Raw genomic sequence first — 18,866 nt, forward strand, 5'->3', positions numbered from 1 at the left:
CAGAACTACTCGAGGCGTTGATCGCGTCGGCATGAACCGTAGTGTGGGGAAAAGAAGCGACAGACGCAAGAAGTTCCGAGATTGTTGGGTGATTGATTAGGAGCAACCAAAACTGGGTTTGACGCCACTGACCATTCACGAGGAATCAGAACTTTAGGTAAGGTCCAAGCGAGAGACCAAGACGCCATTTACCGGGATGTTGGCCAAGGTTATCAGCCGGCGCATCCTAAACACTTGGTAGGCTTGTCTAGGCCCTATCATTATTGGCACATGCTTAAGCTGTCCATTCACAAGGGCGGAGAACCAAAGATAGGGTTTCAATGGACTGATGCGAACAGTCAGGAATGAGAGCCATTGTTATCTCTATTTAGATGTTGTATCAGACAGCCCTATCAATCAATCACCCTTGTCAACTAGCTATCCTCGGCCGTAATCCGAGGCCGAAACAACGGATAAGCGAATAGTAGCGATAACCATGGCCGACTTCGGGTTCGATTGATTCAGGCTAAAGACAGCTGGATCTGTTACTTAAGTGCGCTGGGGAGTTAATCCGACTTATCAAATCAGAGTGGAGTCGTTTTTGAGTCACCTGGACACTGCACGCGGGGAAATCCACGTACTCAGTGTGATTGGGTAAAGCATTATTATGTGGTTCCAGACGGTCAGAGCCAGACAACTTAAGACACGCGATAAAGAGTGATATTATCTATAAGACAGCAGATACTTCGCCTGGACCTTCCTGCGTGTAGTTTGGACACTTGCATCATATCAACAATTCAATGATCATGGCATGATCTTCCTGTTGGACGTATAAAGCTGGCCGTCATGATGTTCTGAGTCCGACACCCTCATTCTGCAACTGGTCTGATGAACAGAACAATTCATTCCTTTGACTTTCATAACGTGACTGATTTCCTCAATAATAATCATTTTCAAACTCATCAGAGCAACGTCATGGCGGTGACGAAGTCATCTTCCCTTTTGATTGTAGGTGCAGGCACCTGGGGCACGTCAACCGCTCTCCATCTGGCACGCAGAGGATACACAAATGTGACGGTTCTAGATCCCTACCCTGTTCCCTCGGCCATCTCGGCTGGGAACGATGTGAACAAAATTATCTCCTCAGGTCAATACACCAACAACAAGGACGAGATTGAGATTAACGAGATTCTGGCTGAAGAGGCGTTCAATGGCTGGAAAAACGACCCCCTGTTTAAACCATACTATCACGATACTGGACTGCTCATGTCCGCCTGCTCTCAGGAAGGCTTGGAACGCCTTGGAGTCCGTGTCAGGCCCGGTGAGGACCCCAACCTTGTGGAACTGACACGACCGGAGCAATTCCGCAAATTGGCACCTGAGGGTGTTCTACAAGGAGATTTCCCCGGCTGGAAGGGCTACTTTGCACGTTCAGGAGCTGGTTGGGCTCATGCTCGCAATGCGCTCGTGGCTGCTGCAAGGGAGGCTCAGAGATTGGGCGTGAAATTCGTGACTGGCACTCCTCAGGGCAGGGTAGTCACTCTAATATTTGAGAATAATGATGTCAAAGGTGCCGTTACCGCAGATGGCAAGATTTGGCGTGCAGAGCGCACGTTTCTCTGCGCCGGTGCCAGCGCCGGTCAGTTCCTTGATTTTAAGAATCAGCTCCGTCCAACAGCATGGACGCTGGTCCATATCGCACTGAAGCCTGAAGAGCGGGCTCTTTACAAGAACATCCCGGTTATTTTCAACATCGAGAGGGGGTTCTTCTTTGAGCCAGACGAGGAGCGTGGCGAGATTAAAATCTGCGACGAACATCCAGGATATACGAATATGGTGCAGTCTGCCGACGGAACGGTGATGAGCATCCCTTTTGAAAAGACTCAGATTCCTAAAGAAGCTGAGGCGAGGGTTAGAGCTCTACTTAAAGAGACAATGCCACAGCTTGCAGACCGTCCATTCAGTTTCGCCAGGATTTGCTGGTGCGCCGATACTGCCAACCGCGAGTTCTTGATCGATCGTCATCCTCAGTACCATTCGCTTGTCCTGGGCTGCGGCGCTTCCGGTAGAGGTAAGACTTTGACCTCACGAGATGTCACCCGTGGCAAGAGCTAACCAATTGATATTTTAAAGGCTTTAAATACCTGCCTTCAATTGGCAATCTTATCGTCGATGCTATGGAAGGCAAGGTTCCTCGAAAGATCCACGACTTGATCAAATGGGACCCAGATATTGCTGCCAATCGCAATTGGAAGGATACTCTAGGGAGATTCGGGGGGCCCAACAGAGTAATGGATTTCCACGACGTCAAGGAGTGGACGAATGTACAATATAGTGATATTTCCAAGTTATAGATGAGGTAGCAAATCTATCCCAAAAATTCATACCGCTTTTCTACATATATGCAAGTAGTCGTTGTACATGTGCGCATACCACCAGGGTACGCACGTGCTTGCGAGCAAACCATTGTCAAGGAAAGGTGTGTGGTGTCAATATTTCATTTTTAAGCAGGGGTATCCGAGGAAGGATGATGCAACCGATCGTGATGAGCAGGCAGATCCTCCAGCTGATATGTTTGGGTTTCCCAGCCGCGTGAGTCTTGCCCTCGCTCCTGGATTTGTTGTTCCTCATCGCCTGGCAATTTAGTGAATCCGTTTGGACCGACGATTTCATAAGCCTCGTGCGGGACGTCACAGGCGACAGACCGCAAGGGTGGATAGTAGCGTCGGTAGGAGAAATGTGCGATAATCAGGCCAAGGATCGACCCGCAGGTCACATCATAGACATCGTGTCGATAGTCCTCAAGGCGCGAGATTGCGATCATCAGCGCGCACAACATCGGTATTAAAGCCAGAATGCAGCGCCAGAGGTCAGCTCTAGGGCGGAATACATGCATTTGTCCTGAGAGGAACCTACATCGAGTACGCGTTAGCATCGGTAGCTTGGTAACAATCTTGCGACCGGAAACTGACATCGACAGGTATCCTAGCCCGCTGAAAGAAAAGCTGCTGTGACCACTGGGGAAACTTCTCCATCCCTCTTGGAGTATGTGGTTGTTCGACTGTGTACAGACCGTCCAGGCCACCAAGGTGTTGGCCGGAGTGCCCTTCTTGGGCATACACCGCGAGATAAGATCGGGTCGAGGTCTTCCAACCGCATTTTTGATGATGTCCGTAATCAGGGATGTCAACATAAGCGCGACAAGCAGCCCGAGAATAGTCACTTGAACCTGGTATGGTTTTGGGCGGAAAATGGCCGCCCAGCAAAGCAGGATCAGGAGTGGGACGACTCCGGCATAGATAATCGACCATACTAGCAATGCATGAGCATGCGACAAACCGATATTAGACTCCGAGCATGCTCACCCACGGGGACTCTTTCCACAATGGCAAAGGGATACTGTAAAGATCTATTATCGAGAGAAAACATGCGATGGAATGGGTCAACGAAGAGTTGGATCTACGGACGATCAAAGCCGTTAGTAAGGCGACCGTATCTCGACCTCAGACGCAGCAAGGTATTACCATAACCCATATCCCTGCTAAGCATGCTAAAGCGATATAGTCCACTACTGGATACGAACGTTGGCAAAAGCGAGCCAGAGCGTCTGGCAATACAGTCGGCTTCGGCCCAGTACCCATGCCATTGCGAGGCATCTCTGCGGTGTTCGGTCGAGTAGATTACTCATAAGAATAAAAACTCGCCGCGCATGTCAAATTGCGCATTGAGGAAGCTCAAATAACGAGGAGGTAGTGATAAGTGATAACTTCAAGAAAGCGCCAGTTGGTTGTTGAAAGCACACGAGCAATCTGGCGGTTCTGTCGTCAGTGCTTGAGCACGGGCCACTGCCACCTTGGTCGAATCTCCGCATCCTCTTCAATGACCACAACCCAGCTGTCTGGCCCCGCAAGTTTCTGAGGTTGATTTCAACACGCATCAGGAATTTCAAGCCTTGCCTTATTTATTTTAAAACGTTCATTTGGCGCCTGGCCGTCCTCATGGCTGAAACTGGGCAACCAAGACCGCTCACAGCCTTCGCTCCGCCGCCTCCTCTCTGGAAACACTTCACGCCGGACAACCTCAAAAGACTAGAGGAGATCAAAAGAGAGGCCTCGAAGGGGGAAGATGGCAAACCGCGAAAGAAGAAGTGGACTCCTGCTGAGTTGCGCGCTCTTCACCTTCCACCAGAGCTCCGTTTCCTTGTGCCCCCGGAGATACCGAAGTCGGGACACTACAGCGTCTTTGGAGAATTACAGAGTGTAGGTCCACACATAGAAAGCACCAAATTAATTCGTTACTTACCATTGGTTTCAGCTTTCTACGACCCTGCCATCTTTGCAGGAGCAGGGTATTGAACAGCTCTATCCCTCAACGCCAACCGAGACGGACCCCGACAAGCCGTCGCAACCATCTCGACCGTTCAACCATGCATACTATCTTTTGAAAATCAGCAAGTCTTTACTACTAAACTTCCTTGAATTTGTCGGTATCCTCTCGATAGCCCCGGAGCAATTCCAATCGAAGGTAGAGGACCTGCGAAACCTCTTTATCAACGCCCACCACCTTCTCAACCTCTATCGACCGCACCAAGCGCGAGAGTCCCTGATTATGATGATGGAGGAGCAGCTCAGTCGGAGCCGAGAAGAAATACAACAAATGGATAAGATGCACGCCGAGATTAACGGCTTCCTGGAGCAGCTGAAAGCTCAGGGAATCGACATAGATTCTACGTCTAAGCCAGTCGAAAATGATAGGGCAAAGCGTATTACTAGCGAACAGGACGCCAACAGCTCTCGACTAGTCTGGGACATTCTGGACGGAACGGATTGAGGCCGACAGTCGCTCCAATATCTTCCTTGTTCGGCATAAAGCACTTGGAATGGCCCAGAGAACGGCTACACGGCCTTCTCCGACTCGCTTTTAAAGTTCAGTTCTCTGGTGTTCTACACGACTGCCCTAGCGAGTGCTTGACGCTCGGGAGAAACCGTCATCTCTCATGAACGCGCGATTGTAGCGCTGCAATTGCCAATTGAGCGCCAATGCAGACATTTTCGGCCAACCCCTGGTGCAACTCGAGACCAGCCTTGGGAAACGCTATCTCAGTGCGAATACCCCCAGAATGTAGGCGGTAATTTATGGATTGGTGCTATCATTCTAAACTACCATCTCCCAGCTGTCTTCGGGAAATCAATTCATCCGGTTATCACGTGACGCACCAATTTCTCGAGCTTTAAAATCATCCCGCGGAATCAGCAGACATTTCCACCTTTTAAACCATTGCATCTTTGGTCAGCATTGGATGGTCGCAGTTTTATTTTATGGAGGTAAAACTGTTGATCGAGTAATCCCAATTGCTCAAGTCGCTTAAGCAACTACTCATCATAAGAATTCGGTAAGTCTCTCTCTTTTCATTTCTTCAAGGTCTCAAATGATGAATATGCCAATCTCTTTGTTTCAACCCCATATGAAAGTACAAAGTACTTCTTGATTCCGTCTGTGCATTATAATCTGAAATGATGCTTGCGAAAGCTCGCTGTCTACCGCTCCATTTCACTGTTCGACATTGTTGATCAGTTGCTAATGTTGGTTGGTTTAGGTTCCCTGGCTTTAGATATATAATTACAATAGAACCAATATCAGCCACGAATATTCCCGATCAAGTCTTGCATTTTGAGAACCGTATCCTGCGGATTGTATCTGACTGCGCTGCATATGTCCAGTCTTATTTATATTCGTTTAAAAACCACGTAGCTTCAACCATGTCCATCATGAGCCGAGTAGAATCATTATAAGCCGTCCGCTCAACCATAATCTATCAAGTCCTTGTGGGCCAGCACAAGTAGGATCTATCACTAGTCTATTTAACCAAGATACGACAGAGTTAAGAGCCCTGTCCAGCACGCTCCTTCCACGCTTTCTCAACAGCGCACGTTGCGAACGTGTAAAGTTCCGTCACAAAATCTGCAACCATCTTCACGTGAACAACCTCGTCTATGGAGATCAATTGGCGCAGGAAGACTCGTTCCATGATGGACGTCGCCGTCCGAAGCAACGCCAGATCCTTTGTGGCTTGGGGGTCCGAGGGATTCTGCAGGATGTTGCAGAATATTGCGATCAGAGCCGACATAGGGTAGAAGATGAGTGTCCTTGGTCGAGTTAGCCCAGATACACATGGATCTATGAAAACACAGACGATGGGGACGACGCACCAGAAAACGCCATCGACGAGAACATGCTCGGCTGACTCCAGGTAGAGCAGTGTGGAGCGGCTCGCTTCGACAGAGAGAGCCAGGCTCGAACTCACTCCTTCAATCATTCCGCCCTGTCCCTGGACCCATGATTTGCACCGACTGCTGGCTTGGTGGATTATTGTCATGCAGAGGTGATAGTTCAGCCTCAGCATGACGGAATGCATGCTGACATTTGGATCCGGGGTCTCATGGGAGAAAGACAGGGTAGGTCTCCATTCCGGCGGGACGGACATCCTCCACCTTTCTAGCTCGTCGTCCAGTTCGCGGATCTCCTTCAGCAGCTCTGCGTCTGTTTTCTGAAGCCCTCGGAACGAGTATAGAGCGCTATAGGCTCGAGATTTGATGATGCTTAGGCGTAAATCGACTGGGAACATCGGATGGTCTGGCAGTTCTCGGGAATGGTGATGGATGCCCAAGCTGCTGTACAGTTGCTCTACATAACCGGGGGGCAGCGTCAAGTCGCAGTTTTCGTCGGAGAGGACCAGTGGTTGTCCCGTGCGGAGAGCCACGTCCTTCTCAATTGTATAGCAAAGCCAGAATAGATTCCTGAGGTGCCTTTTCTTCCTGCACTCGAGTTGCTCGGCGGGAGATGCGGAAAATGAGTTCAAGGGGCCGGGATAAGTATGGCCACCTAGCATGTATACTATCCGTGCCGCAACAGAACCATAATAGTTTGCTGTACACAGATTTCCAGTCACTAGTTCGAAGAGCGCCTGTGCATTCGTCAGTTCTGTTGAAGGACGATACAATACTCCGTAGAGCCACGCGGCTTGCGCGGCGACCCGCGGGATCCAGGCCCAGCATGACGACTCACCATGATGATAAGTGCCTGGAGACCCTCTAAGCTTGCATCCTCCCGGAGAACCTGCGGGAGGAGACATTGAGCCTTAAGAGCAAGTCCCTCACTGTCTATCGGCGGGAGGCCAAGCGGTCGATCTTTGTATTCCGGAACTTGGAGAATAGAACTAAAGGCAAGGAATGATAGAATACAAGCCCTGATATCTGCTCGCCTGGCGCTTAGACTCGAGTGCGAGTACGCGGCTTTGATGGTGTCAGGAAATAGGATAGGATCCACAATCGGAAACACTCGTTGCATCAGAGTCGTGCGGAAGATGTCTAAATGTACTTCAACCGCATGCCGATCGGGAAGTTCAAACATGCTCTGAGGCAGCATGTTCATCAAATGCCGGTTTGAGCTTAATGCTCGCTGTTTCTCCCATGGTGGGCGGGAATAACTGTTGAGTTTATCCTCCGAAAACTGTCGTCCTGTGCGCGCTTCAATCCATTGCCGACCCTCAGGAAGCAGGAACGGGATCCTTGTCATCAAACTGATGACGCCCAGCTCCCGGCCGGCGAAATGAAACCTCACGGACGAGGACGACACCTGAGGCTGGCTTGGAGGTGAGGGATGTCGTGAGATATCAAGGTCCGAGCTGCCACTGCCGGGCGACAGACTGGCAACTGTCAGGGTAAGTTTCAATACGACATATCGACATGTAGAAGGGGTGCACACCGGATTCTTTCAGTAGGCTCTCCGATAGAAGCTTCTCTATCCTGCTTATTCGCTCCGCCAAACGGGAGCTTTTCTGTTGCCTGGAGCGATATTCAGCTATGGAAGCTCAGCCGCATATCAAAAATCTCCTCTGCGTACGCTGGTTCACTGTTCTCTTTTCGCTTCCTCCGAATCACCCGATCAAACGTGCATGGTATATCATGGTGACTGCACCAATTACATTGTGGTACAGCAGCATCGCATTTGATCTACATCACCATCAATCAATACTCAGCGGAAACGGTTCCGCTTTCCCCGAAAGAAGTAATACCTTCCTCTTGTAACATGAATCGCAAGCCCTCGCAGTTCGCCTCCGAGAGGGCGGGACTCCACGATTCTCCTCCTCGGACCCCACACCTGGCACGGTAGGAGGGTCCATCTGAAATGAGCCTCAGGGCTCTATGGGTGCGCGTTAGAGCCTCTTCGAAATTTAAGCATTAAGGACAAGTCCCCGGCGAGCCGTCCGCGTCGTTAGTGATGACTATTAAAACGGCGGATGTGATGCAGATAAAAAAGTCCGAATCCCGCTGACAAAAAAGAGACGGGCCGGAATAGAGTATCACCGCTTTATCTCCATTTTATTGATGTCGTTTGTTTACTCTGTATCGAGTACACGTACGCTAGATGCTAATGAAAGCAAAGATATTACCAGGTGTATGAGTCGACAACAAATAAAGATGATTAGGTGAGAATCCAGCAAAATCCATTGTTATCTGGACATAACTAGACTGGTTCTCGATGACAACACCGCGAATGATAAGTACGAAATATATCTTGACAAGACCGACTGTTCCAGGATCCATATCATATCATTCATCTACCATTCCCAAAGAAATAAATAAAGCAGGAATATAGAGGACGATAACAAGGTAGTATAAGAACCCATGGTCCGAAACCCTCAAGCCAGGATATCACAGAGAATCAAAACGCGCTTCTTCGTAAGTTGTCCTGATGACCATTAGGCCAATGTCCTGTCTGCGATGAGCATGGATCATCCATACCTTCTCCAGGGAATACTATACATCTACATCACCGTGCAAATGCAGCAATCACACTCTTCGTCCCCGCAGTCACACCCAAAGCATGGTTTCGAGACGGTCTTGATGGGTTTCTTGATGGACGACCCAGAGGCAGAGGACGGAAGAGTCCAGTTGACGGGCGAGGAGAAGGACGAAGCGGCCATTTTCCAGTGGACGGCGTAGAGTGCTATGACGGCGCCAGTAAAGTCAGTAAATGTGACCACAGTTGTTGATGATTCTAGAAGTAAATTTCAGCGTAGAGGACTCAGGTTCGCTTACTGTTGTTAGACAGTTTAGCTGAAGAGGGAGAAGGCTGGAGAATCAGAATCCTAACAATGCCTAAGAGTTGGTCTGGGAGTTGGAGAAGTCAGGAATAAATACTTCTGACAGGCAGCTAAATTTTGGCACTAAAGAAAGAAAGATTCAGATCAGATGAACACTACTCCGTACTGTGAGGAGCAATTAACTTTGTGTATCAACCCAATACTTCCTAAGGAACAGGCTCGACCAACAATTTCCTCGCTACCTTACCGACCGTTGAGATAACCATCCTCCATGCGTAGAACCAGGTCGAACCATCGAAGGAGCTCTGCGCATGGTCCAGCATCCCGATCGTGTCACTTGTTGACGTCCTTTTTCATCTTGCAGATCGCTACCTTATTCTGCCCCACCACAGACGTCATTGGCAACCCAGACACAAAGTACGAAGCACCTACAATACCGATGAGAGTTGTACCAGAAAACAAAAATAACTAATGAGGACGGCGAGTTATATGGTTTTCTGACCGGGATAGATCAAATCCAACGATATTTACAATGACAAACTTTTCTCTCAATTCATAAATCATCGCACATACCCAAACCATGGTGTCTAATTGATTCTTTCCTGCTCAGGGTCTCATCATTTGGAAACAACGAGGGTGCTAACCCTCAATGCGCTCCGGGGTATCGTCTAAGAGTCATCCATAATGTCCTGCTTTTGTGGCGTAGGCTCTATTCATTAAGTATTCGGTAGGTTTGGTTGTGAAGTCATCAAGCCGTTAATATTCAGATGTCGTGCAAGGTGATTACAGCTGCTCAACCCAGGGAGCGGCGCCGGGCTGCATCTGGTTCAGCCACTTGACAAGCTCGATGAGCTCGACACGGCGCTCGTCCTCAAGCTGGTCCGAATCGCCACAAAGGACAGACTGGAAGATGGGCAAGAACTGCGGGGTGAGTTCTCGGATGGTAGGATCTTCCCACTTGTCTACACGCTAGTCAGTAATGTTCTTGCTCGTTTCGGATAAGGCGGGATCACATACACAGCTGGCAGATCATGCGGTACAGGGGCTCGTTCTCCTCGTAATCGTTCTTCAGGGGGAGGATGGAGATGAGAACGGGGAGAACCTCCTTGAGAGGGATAGCCTCACGGTGTTTGAGAATCATACGGCTGAGACATCCAGTAGCGTTGTCCTGAAGGCGAGAGACCTTCATCTGCAGACAGGACTCCAACCGGGAAAGGATGGTAGGGTACTCCTTGACGATCTCAGCGTCTGCGGTGGAGTGCTCGACAAGACGGCCAACAGCATAGGCCGCATTGGACTTGGTCTGAGGATCCTCATCACCCAGGCGGTGAATGAGGAGCTTCAGGAAAGGACGAGTGAACTGAGTGACACCAGCCCCCATACCATTGATGCACTCGGCAAGAACTCCAACGGCGGTGGCACGCTCCAGAGCCTCAGTGCTACCAGCGTAGCGCAGGATGGTCTTCTCGAATACCTTCCAGAGTTCGGCGAAGCTCCCGCCCAGAGCAGCAGCGAGACCGGAAACAACGTCAAGGGCAGTGTCAACAACAACCCAATCGAACTCAGAAGACTCCTCACCGGCCTCGAGAGACTCCTCTTCGGGGCCAAACTCGAGCTGGCAAGGGTGCTTCTTCGTGATGATGTCGGTGACCATTTGGATGACGTTGTGGAGAGTGGTCTCGTTGGCAATCAGAGAAGGACCGCAGTAGCGCAGGTTCTCAGCCATGTTACGGTTGATATCGGCGACAGTAGCCCTATGTCCAATGGTCAATACCAATCAAAAATTGACATGAAAACATTAAGAGCAGTGAAATCAAAGCCTCAGTTTTTCGTTGGAAAGAATCGTGTTTCACATCACGCACGCATTTTGCGCGTCTGAGTGAGCTGGGTAAACGAGTGTGTTCATCATTGGAATGGGCATGCTTCTGCAAAGCAGCCATAGTGTAACATGCAGAAAGAAAAGAAAGAGAATATACATACCGATCATCTTCCTCAGTCCACATCTTGATGGTAGCGGTCATCAGAATTTCGCCAAACTTCTTGACCTCCTTGGCGGGCTCGACCTGCAGAGGCAGACCCGGCTTCCACTTAGCCATCTGGCCGGTCTCTTCGGCAATAGCAAAAAGCATCGCGTACGAGCGGTGCAGAGTGCTGATGGTGCTACGACGAACACCCTCGTAAGGGTGCTCAGCCAGAGGCAGGACCTGCTCAATTGTCTTCTCGAAGTAAGGCAGGTAGGCGCTCTTAGTGTGCGTGACGAGATCGCCAATGACCTCAACGGCAATTTCCTTCTCGAGAGACAAGGGAGTGGTGGCGGTGATGTCGTCCCAAGCATCCTCGTCGTCGAGATCAACGTCTTCGATGCCGCCATCCTCTCCGACGGGCTCATCGTCATCGTCGGCACTGGCAACCTTGACCTTGCGGCCAGCGATGATCACCTCCTGGCCAACAAGGTCCTTGGCGGCCTCACCAAGAGATACGTCTAGGTCAGTCTCGTCTTGCTCAATGCAAGCGAAAAGGCCCTTGACCACACCATCAAGGAAGGGGGCGAAGTGCTCTCCATAAACCTTGGACATGGCTCCCCAGAAGATGTAGGTGCTCTCCTTGAGACGGGAGTGGTCGAGGTGAAGTGCCTCCTCGGTGGCGCGCATGAGGGGCTCGACGTAGGGTTGGTAACGCTCGGCACCGGCGGCAGCGGACATTTCACCCATCGCGTCGGTGACACTAGCGCGCAGGTCCAGTTCCTCCTCACTGTCCTTGACGGTGGCAAACTCCTGCAGGAGGTGCATGGACTCGTCGAAGTAGGGGAGGAAAGACTCGCCGGCGGAGGAGGCAAGGGAGCCCAGAGCTCCGGCAGTCAGGCCCTTGATTCTGAAGTCGGGATGCTTGAAGAGCTTGTGCAGGATGGGAACAAGCTCGCCCTGGTAAGGAGCGACGTCTTTCTCGTCCAAGCCATCAACAACGGCATCAATGGCACTGATACCGGCCTTCATGATATCGATAGTGGGGCCATCCTCTTCACCCTTGTACTCCTGCATAGCGCTGGCCAAGTTCTTGAAGAGCAGAGGCATGAGCTTTTCGTGCTCAGCACTTAGGTCTTCAGCGAGGTCATCGGCAAGACGAGCCACGGCGTGCAATGAGGCTTGGCGGACCTTGGGTTCGGGATCAGCGAGCAGCTGCAGAACCATGGGGAAGATGTCCTTCATCTGAGTGCTGATGAAATCAGGAGCGCCCTCAACACACATTCCAAGAGCCATGATACCGGCACGGCGGTAGTCAGGGTTGCTGTTGTTGAAGTACTGACCCAGGGCGTGAAGAAGGGGCACTACAACTTGGCTGGGAGGTAGACTCTGGGCGAGCATATCAAGCAATCCGAGAGCGGACCGGGCAGGAGTGATATCGTCATCGTCCGAGGAAGTGTCACCGAGCTCGGTGACGATGTGCAGGGCGGTGCGGGTGAGCTGCTCGCCAATGCGCATGCCCTGGATCTTGAGCTTACGGTACTGAACGCACTGCATGAGGAAGCTGATTGCCTGAGTACGAGTATCCTCGTCAACCTCGGTGTTGGCAGCAAGCTCGTTCATGAAGATAACAAGGTCCTTAAGGTGGACAGTCAGGAGAGCAGGGTCACAGCCAAGGAGAGTCTGGAAGACCTCAAAGGCTTGCATTACACGGTCCTCCTGCTTCTGGTCGATCGAGTCCTTCAGAACAGCGACCATAGAGGGAACGATATCCTGGAAGGCCTTGACGGGAGCAGCATCCTCCTCAGAGTCAAGGTGCATGGCGAGCTTGCTCAGGGCGAGAAGGGTATTGATGCGAACTTCCTCGCTCTCAGGGTCGCGGATGGTCTTGTTGAACAGGGCAAAGAGATCCGAGAACTTCTCCTCGAGGCTCTCACCTAGAGTCTCGAGAATGGTGAACAGAATGTAGATAGCCACGCCACGCTCATCCTTGTTGGCACTGTTACCAGCCTGCACCAGGAAATTGGGGAGCTCGGCCCACTCGCCATCGTTCAGGTCGACCCGAGCGATGGCAGAGATGATCCGGGCAATGGAGTGACGGACGAGCGAGGAGCCCTCGCTCATCGTGGAGCGCAGCAGCTGCTCACGGATCTGAGGCTTCTGGGCACCCTGGACGGAAACCCAGTGCTTGTTGACCAACGAGCGAGCCTCGACAGCGGCAAGCTGCCTCAGATTGGGATCCTCATGACCGGTGGCGATCTGAACAAGGAGAACGAGAGACTCAGGCTTGTTGTAGAACTCCCGCTGAAGGATACCAGTTGCTTCCTTAACGTTGCCCTGGGCAGCTATTGTGTTCTCGTCAGCATCACACCTGTCTTTCCAAAGCCACTCGCCGGGTTAATGGATGCTACTCACGGTTCAGAACAATTTGAAGCTGCTGCAGGAATCTTTGCTGGTCCATGATGGAAAATATGAATAAAACTTTGTGGGAAAAAAAATATGTACGCCTCTCAAATGTGGGGTGTCACAACCCTTCTTTAACAGCAAGAAGGGATTCTTGTAGGACTAATTGAGCTGCCTGCACGGAGACAAACAGCTCAAAGGGGTATCACAGAAACAAAAGAAAGGATAGAAACACCAAGAAAAGGAATGAGGAGTAAAGGAAAGGAGAGATGAGGGACACTCAGGAGAAGAAGATATGAAGAGGGAAAAAAAAAAAGTTCTCACTAAGGGGTGGGCTGTTTGGATAATTTTTCTCATGGCTCCTCCGCTTTTACTTCCTTCAGGTTAGCGGCATTTGCTATCACGTGGTCTGTTCCGCTCTGGTTGTTCACAAACGGTGGATGCACCACATCGAAAAGAGCACCTATTAGTAGACAGGTAAGAAGTACCAACTGGCTGGAGTAATAATGTTGCTGCCCAACTAAGGACCAATAGAATTTAAATGGGGTTCACATTTCCAGGATGGTTTTGATACTGAAGGTTGTGCGTTGTCTGTCTGCCATAAGGTAGATAGCACAGAGACTGATGCCAGTAATGCTGTGATTGACTGTCACACATTATCATATCACCATGTGTTTAGTACTCCACCAACTATCGTCTATCAGCTACTAGTATATAGTTGAATGAAACTCTAGAGTTTCAGGCTGAAGTACGACGAACCAGCAAGAGGTATCAATAAATTTCAGTAGCAAAAGTCAAGAACTGTGAACCATCCCCGCATAATCCTATACTCCATCTCTTCTCCGAAAGATGCATCAATATTCCTCAAGAGAAATGGCATGGATTCCAAATAAAGAAGCAAAATGTGCATAGTGCAAAACCATAGGTGAACCAGCATCATTCACACTGTGAAATCAAGCGAAAGACACGCCATCGCATCCTGTAGAGCATCGCTAGAATTCTTCAGAGTCGTAGTCTTCGTCAACGAGCAGGGCGCGATAACCCCTGGATGCAAGGTTTTCTTCCAAACCACCGCCGAATCCAGGATCGGCATAACCTACATCATAGTTAAACAAGCAGGACTTTGGGGAGAACGATTCAAAAGACGCAACCGAAGTTAACTTACCTTCGCCACCAAAATAACTGAGCACCACAGGCAGGAAGATGAGGGCATGGGTAGCGGCAAAGATGACCAATGCTAGCCAGACACGGAAATAGTAGATTTCAAAGATCTTGCTGCGGGTGAATGCCAGCACACAAACCCCGAGTAATTTGGTGATAGTGATGCCACTGAAGACACTGCCACCCACATTGACCAACGCAGTCCAGGCTCGTGCATCTTTGCCCCGGAACTTGGTTGGCGTCTTGTCCATTATTGTGCGTGAAGGGAACATGAATGCTCGAGCAATATGGGCGCAAAACTCGACACCGATGCCGACGCAAATAACCAGGTTGACTAAGGAGACGGCGTTGAGTGACACCCCAGCAACGGCCATGGAGCCAATAATATCCACAACGATCATCACGACCGTAGCAGTTACTACCGCACCAGTGGCGACAGAGCCTAGGATGATTGACGTGATAGCGAAGATAATGGCAACAGCACAGCCGAGCAAAGTGCCTGTGAGCTGCACAATCGAGACATACTGGTCGAAGAAGATATATGGTTTGGAATAAGGGAATACGTCTATGTCGTGTTCTTTGGAGATCCCATCCGCGATGCGACGGGCTGAGATGTAAGCCTTGATAAAGTCATCCTGACTCCTCAGAGGGGTATGGCTGGTTCTGAAATGGCTCGCATTGGTCATGACGTGCTTTGAATCGATGACAAGCGCGTTACTATATGGGGCTTTGCCGCCGAGAGGGCAAGACGCATCCGTGGGTGCTTCAATCCACTTCTCTAGATAGTGGACAAATTCTTTTCCTGTGGGCATGCCGTAGAGAGAGATATTCCATGCAGGAGTCCGGTCCTCAAAGCAGATCTTCTCGTTTTCCTTGCAGCATTCTTGCTGGGGATTCAGCCAATAAAAGAAATCGTCGATCCAACTTGCGGCTGATCCCGAGATATAGGAGACATTCGGTCGCTTAGACTCCTGCTCTAAGATAAATGACAAGGAAAATTCTTCGCAGGTCGTAAACCGCCCACAGAGCTGCTGCTGGTGGTTTCTCTCGGTCACGTTGACCTCGCGGGTCACAAAGTAGACTGGAGGACCGGTACCAAAGTAAGCATCTAGGTCATTAAAATATTGTACCAAATACGAATCACTCGGAAGAGCGATACGCTGATCCAATCCGAGAGACACTTCCGGGATGAGAGCCAAGCCAGCAGTAAATATGCCGAGGAAGACAATCACAACAGCAACCTTAACCCTGCGGTCAAGAAGATAGTTTGCATATATTTTGCGAATAAATTGCTGCGTCAGACTTTCGCCCTCCTGGTCATTGTAAGAGGGTTCTTCGAACATGCCGGATGAAGTCGCTTTGCGCACTGTAACGCACGGAATGCAATCTGCACGAAGACTCTCCACCCGCCTTTGGTTCAGAGCAAGTACTGAAACAAACATCGTGATTTGTAGAATGGCATTGATGAAGACAGCGCCAGCTGCGTAGATGGCAAAGTTCTTGACGGCAGGCATGCCCACAAACACACCGAGCGCAAAGGCGACCGTCTCAGTCAGGGCCGATAGGAAAATGCTGGGACCAATCCTCCCTACGGCACGGGCAACCCGCTCATCAATCTCTTCATCAGGGTGGCTGACATTTATTCGCTCAAATTCATGAACGATCAGGAAGATGTTGTCCACACCGACAGCCAATACAAGGAAGGGAATGACCTCGGCGATGATCAAGGTCACCCTAATTCCTGCTGCTGAAAACAGTCCTACCGACGCAGACACGGACATTAGGACGATCAAGATTCCCACGATTCCGAGCGTGAATTTCGACTGCACAAACACGTTGGCAGGGTTGTTCAAGAGAGATTTCCAGGTGACCGTGGCTGAGCCTAGAGCAAGGGACGCATAGATAAACATGATGATATAGCTGATGACGACAATTTTCGCATCGGTGTTGCTGGATTTGTTAAGTTCCTGCTCCAGGCTGACTTCAGTGTTGAATGACACACGAAGTCCACGTTCTTTCGCGTCTTCTTGAACGTTATATAACAGCTGTTTGAGATTGTTCTCCCAGTCAATGGCATCGGCCTCGTTCTCCGTACCTTGTGCGTGATTGTTCAGAACCCACGTGGTAATCAACGCTTGAGCGTCGAGGACGTTGCCTGACTCCTCGTAACCACCCAGTATCATTTCAGGTCTGAGAGGCTGTTGAAAGTCAGGGAGACAGCTCGGGTCACCAGGAGAGCTGGCACAGTGCTTAACTCGCTCTTCCCATGTGTCCGGGTGGAGGTTCCATCCTGAGCCACCGAAATAGCCTGTTATTGACTGAACCACACATGCGTCGCCAGTGGGTTTAAAGCAGACGTCGTCGAGTAGTAAGCTGCGACCCGGAGAGAACATTCGACGAATTTGAGATTCAACATCAAACCACCAGCTGAGGGTGTCGTAACTCAGAACCGGTCCATGTTCGTTGACAACAAATACCTGCTCAGCTCGGTAAAAGGGCCCAAAATTGGTATCAAAGTACTCCTTTTCTTGCGCCGCCGCCGATGTAGGGCTCACCCAGAGGCGTACAGGATCTGTCTCGACAGTGAACCGGAGCCACCCCAGACTCAGAAGGCCAACGAGCACTATGCTAGTTACAATAGTGATGGCTGGGAATCGAGCGCAAGTACCCCCAATGCTATTGAACATTGAGTCGAGCATAGAGTTCAGTTTGTAAATACCAGAAGGTTGCTCCAGCGACCCAGCAGCATGAACAATATCGCCCTCATCTTCATCGTCATCGGGAGATGGGTCTTGTAAGAGCCGGACCCTCTCGGGCTTGCGATAACGCTGTTCTCTGTACGTGAAGTAACTAGAAAGGGCCACGACGGCTAATAAGAATACGGAGTAAATCAGAATGACCGCGAAGGACAGACAAGGCAACAGGCCGACATGGCAGTATTTGTCCGTTTTCACCTCTGGTAGCTCCGGGCAGACTTCTGGACAATCAACACAGGAGCAGCGGAATGCCTCGTCAGGGTCATTGCAGGACTTCGGTTTGATAGGCAAGGCCCTCATGCCCTGATCGGGTGACGGGGGCTCTGTTTTGTAGTTGATCTGGAAAGGACTTCCAAGCAGCTTCTTGTCACCCAGGAACTTCAGGAATTGCGTGTAATTCTTCGCGCCGCCGCCGATGAAGTCGATGGCTTTGCCACCAGAAGCACCATTTTTGACGTTCTTGCAACTGTCATAGAAGCCGCTCTGGTATTCTTCGGACCAGAGATTGTCAAGTTCGGTAACTAATAACTTGCCGGAGCTAGCCTTCTCGGTTTTTGTGACATTGATGAACAGGGATTGGTCCGGAGAACAGGTAAAGGTACAGAAGATGTTGAAGAAATTGTCTTTGCAGGCAGGACATGATGCAATAATGCCCTCTGCAAGTTTCAAATTCTTGGCGAGTGCATCGATCTAGGCAGGCGAAGCACATGAGAATCGTCTCACTTGAAAAGGTTGCTTGAAGCCTTAACACTTACCTGCTCTTTTTCGCAACAAACCGGCCCCTCATTCCATTTGCTACCACACAAGTCCACCAGCTTCTTTCTCACCGGTACCTCGGGATCTCTTGCAGGACCGTTATCTGGACATGGCAGCTCTCCGCCGAAGAACGACTTCTTCCCGCAATGTCCTCGGATCGCACAGCGGCCCTCTTCGTGTACCTCAGTTTCTCCTTCAGCAAAGACAAGTGTGTGAGGAAGGAACGAAAGCAGGCCGAGACATGTGAGGATCGGGGTGAAGCGAAGTCCCCGCATCGTTGGACAAAGGGTTGGTCACGACTCCAGTGTCAAACACGTAGGTTTTTCGCGGTTTAATCAGAGCATTAGAAGGGTAATCGGTTGATGTAGGAAGGTGCTGAGAAGCTAGATTTTATGGTGGGCTCGCCGAAGACAGTCTTTTTTGAAGCAATAACTCCTCGATCAGGTGGTGTTGCGAGCCGAGGATATAATAAATCTAAAAAGAACGTGCAATTCTTGAAATTAGCAGTGCGCCGATACAAGTAACAATTAAATAAAGACTAGTCTGGCTAGAATTGAATGGTCTAAACGTCAGGGGACAGTGAAGCTCTTGAGAGGCTGGGGACGAGGCGATGGGGAGATGACGATAAGGGAATCAAGGAACTGGAAGTTTAGACCTCCACTAGCTAACATACGTAAGCGGAGAAGGCTGCCATCATCCCCACGAATAACGGGGTTCATCGGGCGCTAAGGTCAGGCACGTCGA

General features: G+C 50.3%; 7 protein-coding genes across 7 annotated transcripts; 3 read left to right on the top strand and 4 right to left on the bottom strand.

Annotated features, from left to right (window-relative positions):
- Positions 1-867: 867 nt before the first annotated feature.
- Positions 868-2,094, top strand: Aud_004441 (NAD(P)/FAD-dependent oxidoreductase; the record flags this gene model as incomplete). Its single annotated transcript, XM_043289381.1, has 1 exon — positions 868-2,094. One exon carries the CDS (start codon positions 868-870, stop codon positions 2,092-2,094), a length of 1,227 nt encoding a protein of 408 aa, XP_043145316.1.
- Positions 2,095-2,482: 388 nt separating this feature from the next.
- Positions 2,483-3,635, bottom strand: Aud_004442 (phosphatase PAP2 family protein; the record flags this gene model as incomplete). The annotated part of the gene is made up of 4 exons (XM_043289382.1): positions 2,483-2,891; positions 2,952-3,291; positions 3,345-3,438; positions 3,504-3,635. 4 exons carry the CDS (start codon positions 3,633-3,635, stop codon positions 2,483-2,485), a joined length of 975 nt encoding a protein of 324 aa, XP_043145317.1.
- Positions 3,636-3,977: 342 nt separating this feature from the next.
- med7 (mediator complex subunit MED7) lies at positions 3,978-4,809 on the top strand (the record flags this gene model as incomplete). The annotated part of the gene is made up of 2 exons (XM_043289383.1): positions 3,978-4,238; positions 4,294-4,809. 2 exons carry the CDS (start codon positions 3,978-3,980, stop codon positions 4,807-4,809), a joined length of 777 nt encoding a protein of 258 aa, XP_043145318.1.
- A 1,051-nt stretch (positions 4,810-5,860) lies between these two features.
- On the bottom strand, positions 5,861-8,161 carry Aud_004444 (putative C6 transcription factor; the record flags this gene model as incomplete). Its single annotated transcript, XM_043289384.1, has 6 exons — positions 5,861-6,125; positions 6,189-6,943; positions 7,045-7,691; positions 7,744-7,823; positions 7,882-7,991; positions 8,054-8,161. The coding sequence occupies 6 exons, from the start codon at positions 8,159-8,161 to the stop codon at positions 5,861-5,863; spliced, it is 1,965 nt and encodes a 654-aa protein (XP_043145319.1).
- A 505-nt stretch (positions 8,162-8,666) lies between these two features.
- On the top strand, positions 8,667-8,984 carry Aud_004445 (uncharacterized protein; the record flags this gene model as incomplete). The annotated part of the gene is made up of 2 exons (XM_043289385.1): positions 8,667-8,720; positions 8,745-8,984. The coding sequence occupies 2 exons, from the start codon at positions 8,667-8,669 to the stop codon at positions 8,982-8,984; spliced, it is 294 nt and encodes a 97-aa protein (XP_043145320.1).
- Positions 8,985-9,868: 884 nt separating this feature from the next.
- On the bottom strand, positions 9,869-13,507 carry Aud_004446 (putative importin beta-4 subunit; the record flags this gene model as incomplete). The annotated part of the gene is made up of 4 exons (XM_043289386.1): positions 9,869-10,047; positions 10,103-10,839; positions 11,066-13,391; positions 13,462-13,507. The coding sequence occupies 4 exons, from the start codon at positions 13,505-13,507 to the stop codon at positions 9,869-9,871; spliced, it is 3,288 nt and encodes a 1,095-aa protein (XP_043145321.1).
- A 934-nt stretch (positions 13,508-14,441) lies between these two features.
- On the bottom strand, positions 14,442-18,397 carry ncr1 (sphingolipid transporter NCR1; the record flags this gene model as incomplete). The annotated part of the gene is made up of 3 exons (XM_043289387.1): positions 14,442-14,545; positions 14,615-18,056; positions 18,122-18,397. 3 exons carry the CDS (start codon positions 18,395-18,397, stop codon positions 14,442-14,444), a joined length of 3,822 nt encoding a protein of 1,273 aa, XP_043145322.1.
- Positions 18,398-18,866: the final 469 nt, after the last annotated feature.

This window comes from Aspergillus udagawae (assembly GCF_001078395.1).
Source record: "Aspergillus udagawae IFM 46973 DNA, scaffold_3, whole genome shotgun sequence".
Classification (NCBI taxonomy): domain Eukaryota; kingdom Fungi; phylum Ascomycota; class Eurotiomycetes; order Eurotiales; family Aspergillaceae; genus Aspergillus; species Aspergillus udagawae.